The 8,571-nt window shown below is 37.2% G+C and overlaps 1 protein-coding gene across 3 annotated transcripts in view; it reads left to right on the top strand.

Annotated features, from left to right (window-relative positions):
• Positions 1-5,893, top strand: part of gabra1 (gamma-aminobutyric acid type A receptor subunit alpha1) — a 40,895-nt gene extending 35,002 nt beyond the window's left edge. For all 3 annotated transcript variants that reach the window (XM_046867142.1, XM_046867141.1, XM_046867143.1), the window contains 2 exons: positions 1,837-2,039; positions 2,550-5,893. In XM_046867142.1, coding sequence (XP_046723098.1) covers positions 1,837-2,039; positions 2,550-2,867 — 521 coding nt within the window. In that variant the 3' untranslated portion in view covers positions 2,868-5,893. The remainder of the gene's footprint in view (positions 1-1,836; positions 2,040-2,549) is intronic.
• Positions 5,894-8,571: the final 2,678 nt, after the last annotated feature.

The raw sequence follows: 8,571 nt of genomic DNA, 5'->3' as shown, positions 1-8,571 counted from the left end.
TGGGGTTAAGGGGGCTATTTTATTGCTGTATAGTTTTTTATTTCCTTTTCTTCAGGTTCAGCAGGAGGAGCCGAGGACCTGGTGATCTGAACCTCGCCATCAGAAACGTCTGCAAACGTTTTTTTCACTCTTGTGGCAGGTGTGAATTACAGAATGGCGGCGATCAGATGGGACTTGAGCGTTTCACACTTTCCCCACGTTGTTATTTTAATAGAAATGTAATTCTTCTTTCAGAGAAGGTCTCTGGGGATTTTTCCCCCACAATGCTGTGCGCTTGTTTATCCGTTTAGAGAAGTCTATTTCGTTTATTTTAGAAATAAATCACTTTTGAGGCACCAGAGGTCGTCGTCATGGTTACAGTTAACAGCCGAGTGTCAGGACTTGCTAATTAGCATTAATGTTATCTGGCTGAATGAATCGGCTGTCAGTAACCTCGATTTATTTCCCCGATATAATCTGATTTATCCACAAGTACAGGACCAGTGATTTGTGATGAACTTTTGGGTTCATTTTTTATATTAAAAATAAAACTGATTTATTTCCTGGGTAAAATAAAATCTATTTATGCTTGTTTTAGTTTTTTGTGAACTTTTTTTTCCAGACCTGCATATGAAAATATCAGATTCTGGATATTTGGATAAAATGAATGTAAAATAGACTTTTTCTTCCTTGGATTTTTATCAATAAATGAATAAATTATTAATTATTTTACAATGTAAAATTCCAGTTTCTCGACAATTTGCATTTATTTATTTTCCTATTCAGAATAATATTTTAGACAATTCTCTTAAAAAGATCAGATTTCTTTGCTTATATAAAAGAATTAGTTAAAATAAAACAGTTGAAAATAAAGAAGTATTTTTTCCTCACAAACTGTTCAGCTTCAGAGAGAACGCTTTGAGAAAACTTTTGCTTGAATGCAGGGTGAGATTTTCTCTGATTGCCATCTGTGCTGCAGTTTGAAAAGAAAAAAGTCATTTTTCCTGAAGCTCAGATCTGTAGCACACTGGAGGACCGGAAAATGTCTTCCTGAATGATCCTCTCGTCTCCACAATGCGTTTCCCCAAATACAATTTCCTACTGTGTTGTATTTTCCCCTTCGGTTTTCTTTATTTATTGATTTCAACTGGTATGGTCTAAAATCAAGCATTAATAATACATCCCTAAAAATCATAAAAAAGTAACCAATTATTTTTTATAGTTTAGGAAATACACAATCATCATTTCCAATGTTTTTTTTTATTTTTACCAATGAGATAAAATCAGCCGAGCGATGTCTGATCTCTGTAAGTGGAAATCCGGTGATGAGCCTCGAGCGCTCGGGCACGCGGCACAGCATTTAATTAAACTTTAATGCAGAGAGACATGAACACAAAAGCTCCAGTCGCTTAACGGATTAAACTCACAACTGTTTGATCTGTCCAATTTATCTCACAAACACGGAACCTTCATCATCATCATCATCATCATCATCATCATCATCATCATCATCATCATCATTTCCAAAGCTGAAACAGTTCCACTGGACTGATGGACTGATCAGATCCCTGAACTCTGTCCAATAATTCTATAAACACCCAGTTTTCAGGATCGCTGCGCCGTGTTTGTGGTGTTTTACATTTAAACCATTTCTCCTGAACCATGATCCTACAACCTTCTGATTTACCTAAATAATGCCAAACATTAGATCATTGGTTACTTTGTTCTCATCTCTAAAGCAACACAGTCCTGAAATCTAGGAAGCACACACAGCACATTTTCCTCTTCTATTTGATCATCTTCAGAAATGTTCTCCAGAACAAAATTTAAATGATTTATTTTGTTTTCCGTGTGCAGGAGTGACCACCGTCCTGACCATGACCACTCTGAGTATCAGTGCCAGAAACTCTCTACCCAAAGTGGCCTACGCCACCGCCATGGACTGGTTCATCGCCGTCTGCTACGCCTTCGTGTTCTCCGCCCTCATCGAATTCGCCACTGTCAACTACTTCACGAAGAGAGGTTATGCCTGGGACGGCAAGAGCGTCGTACCTGAAAAGGTGAGAAAACTCTTTATTTACACTACTTCCACTTTAATCCAGAATGATTGTAAGTTTATTGTTACAGGATTAAAGATGAAGATCGTGGACTATTTCTATCCACTGCAGTTTAAACCTGGAGCTTAAAGTGGTACTAGATGTTCTGGTTCCAGGGTCTCAGTTAGATTAAGCATGATTTGGTAGTCAGAGTTATCATTTGTGACATGGAACAGAAATCTGTGAAATGGTGTAAGATGTTTGTTGGGTTCACATTCTTGGGCTCAAATTAGTGGAACTTCCTAATCTAAGGTTCTTAAATTTAAGGTTCCTGATCCTAGTTCTTGGGTTGAAAATTGCTGATCTAATGTTCCTTGGCTTAAGGTTCTTGTCTAAAGTTCCTTGGCTTAAGTTTAACTCAAGGTTCTTTGGGTTTTCTGGGCTAAGGTTTGCAATGCTATGCTAGCCTATCTAGGTCACTGTATTTGTTTTCTTGTTACATTAAGCTAACGTCATACTTCTTTAAAATTACAGCAAAAGAAGAAAAAAGAGTCTCTCCTGAAGAAGAACAACACCTACACGGCTGCCACGGCAACCACTTTCGCCCCCAACATCGCTAGAGATCCAGGACTAGCGACCATCGCCAAAAGTGCACCTCCTCCACCAACCGAGCCGAAAGAAGAGCCGAAACCCAAACCGGCTGAGGCGAAAAAAACCTTCAACAGCGTGAGCAAAATTGACCGGATCGCCAGAATAGCATTTCCTCTACTGTTTGGTACCTTTAACCTGGTCTACTGGGCCACTTACCTGAATAAAAAACCCAAAATTCAAGATGCTCTCACACCCCACTAATCCCACACTCCTCACGTTCTTTTCCTTCTGGTCTCTTTTCTCCAAACGTCTCTTTCAGAGTAGAACAAAGTAGTGGTTGAGTCGCTAGTCTCTCTACTTCGCCTCCTGTGTAAAATAAGCTTTACTGATTAAAAAAAAAAAAAGAAAAAGAAGACAAAAATCTGCACAATGTGCTATCTGCGTTGCCATGACGATTCCACCCTGATGCTAACTCTGGGCATCACTACCTGTATATAAATATATACTGTATATAAACAGTATATAACTCCACACACATACGGGACATTTTCTTTCTCATCACGCATCACGACGCACAAGCCTTTTCCGTTTCCGTGACGATGGTCGCCGCTACCTTTCGAGTGTTCTTCCATTATTCCGTAGTCGATGTTTTCTATTTTAAATAGATTTTTTTCGACATTGCCAGAGCAATAAAATAAAAGACGTCTCAGTGGACACACTTTTGCTTTATTCACGCCTGCAAACAAGGAAACGTTTCTTATGCTAACGACACACAGCATTACATTTTATTTAGTTTTACTGTAAATAATCTAGAAAACCTTAGAGATGTCAGTCATCCGGTTGAGAAGAAGAGAGCTGTGGTTGTTCTTTAAAACAACACTTTGAAGGTTTTTTATTATGTTTATTATTTATTTATTTATTTATTTATTTATTTATTGTCTGTTATATTTTGGCTAATAGGTTAACAAGGTAAATACTAGCAAGCTACAAAACATTAGCCGAATGGTTAAAGGGGCGTGTCCTAAGCGCTAAAAACCAACAGATATTAATGTTTATGCAAAACAAAAATAAAATTCCCGCAATGTGGACGCCGATGTACTGAAGGATGTGAAACGGATTGTGTTTATGTGTCACTTTGTGCCCACAGTAATGAGGTAAACATACGCTTTCATGATTCTTGGTCCCGTGAGCCAATGGAAAGCAAGGGGGCGGGACTCCGGTTACTGATCATTACGCATCACAGCGAAAAATTCAGCACGTCATTAACGTTACTGAAATCACTTAAACACGTACACGTTTCCAGCTGCAGTGTCAGATGTGACAGACTTCATGCCTTTGGATCTATTTTGTGACATCACAAAGTCATGCTAAGCCACGCCCTCTAAAACATGGATAATAAACCAAAAACCAGTTGAAGTGAAATATTTAATGGTCACATTTTTTAGGAAATAGCCGACACCCACAGGTGAGAGCAGCTGTCACATGGTTTGTCACAAAGTAGTCAAAATATATGAAAATCAAGTGGGTAACTTGTAGGCGTGGCCTATTTGATTTATCCGAAAAGCAAACAATTGCTTCTAAATGAACAATTAACCTTTAAAAAAGCCTTCAAAGAGAAGTTATTACCAATATATTTGTAAGCGGAATAAGCCACGCCCACCTAAACCCGACCTCCTCTCTTGCTAGTGTGAACAGAATCCTGGGCTGCTGGTAGAATTAGTGCATATTGTTTTAGTATTGAATCCTGAATGAATTCTCTTTTCTTTTCTCGTGTTGCCTGTAGAGCTGCATGCTGAACGCCTCCTCGTATCGTAGATTGTTCCGGAACTCATTTTTGTCGCTCTTTAAATGAATGCGAACCAATCAAGCGCAAAAAGCGATGCCTTCTCTTTTCGCTTGGATTGGTGAGGCACTCGCTAGGTGGCGCTATGTTCTCGATGTGTTCAGGCTTCGGTTGCAAATAAAAAAAAAAATGTAAAAAGAAAGAAAGAAAAACTCAGAAAGCACCAGCTACACTGCCTCCTGCCTCGCACGCTGCTCCAGAATCGGCGTTCCTCTGTTCCCATTTTCCTCGTTCCGCATCACTCGCTCTAGAACCCTAACCGCATTGTGCTGTACCGTAGAGTCGCCCCCCGTTTATTCCTTTACTTATATATCTGTTCATACTTATTCTTATTATTATTTCTGAGATTTTTATGTAGCATGATGTCAGATAATAAATGCTTTTCGGTTTTGGTGTTGTGATTATTTAGGAGAAAAAAATCACGTTGATGTAGCAATATGAGAATAGCAAAAGGGCTTTTTCACGATCGAACACTCGTCATCCTGGACATTTGCACATTTTTTTTCTCTCAAACAGACAGAAACTCGCTCGACACAGCGATATCTAATCAATCAATCAATCAATCAATCAATCAATCAATCAATCAATCAATCAGTCGATCCGTAAACACATCTGCATTTTTTGCGACGCCACAGCCTTCGTTTCAGATGCACTTCCTTCCTTCCTTCCTTCCTTTCTTTCTTCCTTCCTTCCTTCCTTCCTTCCTACTTCTATCCTAAAAATCTTTTCATTTTCCGTGCATCAAATCAGAGCAAAATCGGTCATGTGACTTGAGGTGAAATGCACTCTGGGATTTGTAGGATATGCAAAGCAGACAGGAAGTCCATTAAAGTAACTTTGTACAAAAATGAATATATATAAATATGATATACATTATATACAGTATAAAAACATTTCCGTTCTGGATGTTTATGTCTAATGCCAGGTGTGTGTCCTTTTCGGGGGAAATGAAATCTACATATAAATATATAAATATAAATATTATACAGTATATTACTCTATACTCCAACACGGCACATATATAAATACTTCATGACTTGTTCTACAGAGAATAAATATCGTTTGTACCGACTTATTGTTATGCATTTTGCACATGATAGAGGCATCATTTACATATTTACATATTCACGTAGTGAGCTTTGTGCTATGCAAGGATAGCTTCGGAAACATGCTAATTAGCTTTTTTTCCTCTTTAATAGAGCAAAAAAAATATATTGTACAGGAAATAAAGAACTCTATTATGCTCCTTCTTCAGATGTGGATATTTTTATTTGCTAGTCAATTAAGTAAATAAATATGTAATAGAAATATCAATAATACATGATTTACTTATGAGTTTTGTTTTGTACAGTTCCAGGGTTCACTTACATCTGGCTGCAGTTTCCATAGTTTTGTTGTTTTTTGTTTTTGACGGCAATAAAATAAAAATAAAGACTCAAGATGCTATTAAGAAAAGTGTGATTGACGGCTTCCCTGAAAACCAGACAAAAAAATCGTTTATAATCAATAAATCGTTATTCATTTTACCCAACTGGAAAAAAAAATCTATCAACACACAAGGTATAATTCATTTAAAAAGAATTCCTCACTCAAATCCAGGAGATAATCAGATTTTAAAATTGCTGCCGTCTAATTTAATTACATCATAACATCTGTAGCATTACTGTATATTTCAGGATCATTAGCATAAACACAGCCATATGCTAAAACTAGATGACATTGAGTAACAAAAAAATATATTTTTACTTCATCTAATAGGCGTAGCTATGATGCCAACAGCGGATTCAGTTAAATAGAGAGCATGCTAATTATGTAGCATAGTAACTTTTTCATCAGCTGTCATTCTGTACAAATAATCTTCATTTATATTACACAAGGGACACTAAGAAATAAAAAAATAGAAAAAAAAGAAAGAAAAGCATTTCAGCAAGAAATAAAAAGTATTAAATTAAACTACAATTAAAAAAGAAAAAAGCAATTTAACAGAAAATTTTTCAAATAATGCATAAAATTTTATATAAATTAAATAATAATCATTAAATAAGTAAAAATGGAGAATCTTAATTTAAAATAAAGATTTTAATGTGTAAAAAGTCAAATATTTAAACTAAATTTGATTCAATAATATAAAGGTAATAAAATGAATAAATATAAAGAGGAGCAATGATTTTTTAAATTCTATTTTGTTTTTGCTCCTGAGCAGATAAATCAGTTTAAAAAGCTTTTATGAAATGAAGATCTAGTTGCAGTGATGCATTATGGGTAATGTGAGACAATCAACAAGAAATGGAAAAAGGAAATCAGCAAGGGTGTCAATTCAATCAGTTCATTTACAATGCAATTAGAATAATATTCAAATATATAAAGTGTTAAATTACCCAGCCAAAAGTTACAAATTCCACCAAATTTATTGAAAAAAAAATATATATATATATAATTTGGGCCAATTCTTCCTGTTAGTTTGTTTGTTTGTTTGTTTGTTTGTTGAATTCATTTCTGTCAGTTTTTAAGCACAACAGTTTAATTATCTGTTAGAGGTGAGTGTTTCACTCGTGTGTAGCTCAGTATTTATCTAAAACAGGGTAGAAACATTTCAACATGCCTAATGAACTCACACACACACACACACACACACACACACACACACACACACACAAACTAACATGAACATAGCTTTAACTTAAGCTGCATCCCTGATAGTGTATATATATGTGTGTGTGTGTGTGTGTGTGTGTGTGTGTGTGTGTGTGTGTGTGTGTGTGTGTGTGAGAGAGAGAGAGAGATGAAGGGAAATTTACTGGACTGTAAATGTGGAGTTTTATGTTTCAGCTCTGTACAACTGCATTCGTCTTCGAATAAAACACGTAAACTACACAATCTCTCATTTTATGTGTTTTTTGTCTCCACTGTGTTTCTGTTCCTGCATCCGACAGCAAATAACACTGAACAACACCAACAACATCAACACCACTGAGTAACACTGAACAACACCAACATCAACACCACTGAGTAACACTGAACAACACCAACATCAACACCACTGAGTAACACTGAACAACACCAACATCAACACCACTGAGTAACACTGAACAACACCAACAACATCAACACCACCGAGTAACACTGAACAACACCAACAACATCAACACCACCGAGTAACACTGAACAACACCAACAACTTCAACACCACAGGTAACACTGAACAACACCAACAACTTCAACACCACCGGTAACACTGAACAACAGCAACATCAACACCACGAGTAACACTGAACAACACCAACATCAACACCACTGAGTAACACTGAACAACACCAACAACATCAACACCACCAAGTAACACTGAACAACACCAACAACTTCAACACCACAGAGTAACACTGAACAACACCAACAACTTCAACACCACCGAGTAACACTAACCACAACAACATCAGCACCACCGGTAACACTGAACAACACCAACAACATCAACACCACCGAGTAACACTGAACAACACTGAACAACACCATCATCAACACCACCGAGTAACACTGAACAACACCAACAACATCAACACCACCGAGTAACACTGAACAACACCGACAACATCAACACCACCAAGTAACACTGAACAACACCAACAACATCAACACCACCGGTAACACTGAACAACACCAACAACATCAACACCACCGAGTAACACTGAACAACACTGAACAACAACAACATCAGCACCACCGGTAACACTGAACAACACCAACATCAACACCATTGAGTAACACTGAACAACACCAACATCAACACCATTGAGTAACACTGAACAACACCAACATCAACACCACCGAGTAACACTGAACAACACCAACAACATCAACACCACCAAGTAACACTGAACAACACCAACATCAACACCACAGAGTAACACTGAACAACACCAACATCAACACCATTGAGTAACACTGAACAACACCAACATCAACACCACCAAGTAACACTGAACAACACCAACAACATCAACACCACCAAGTAACACTGAACACCAACATCAACACCACAGGTAACACTGAACAACACCAACATCAACACCATTGAGTAACACTGAACAACACCAACATCAACACCATTGAGTAACACTGAAC

This window comes from Silurus meridionalis, chromosome 15 (assembly GCF_014805685.1).
Source record: "Silurus meridionalis isolate SWU-2019-XX chromosome 15, ASM1480568v1, whole genome shotgun sequence".
Taxonomy (NCBI): Eukaryota; Metazoa; Chordata; class Actinopteri; order Siluriformes; family Siluridae; genus Silurus; species Silurus meridionalis.
Note: the sequence above shows the minus strand (reverse complement) of the source record. Positions and strands in the feature narration are given on the sequence as shown.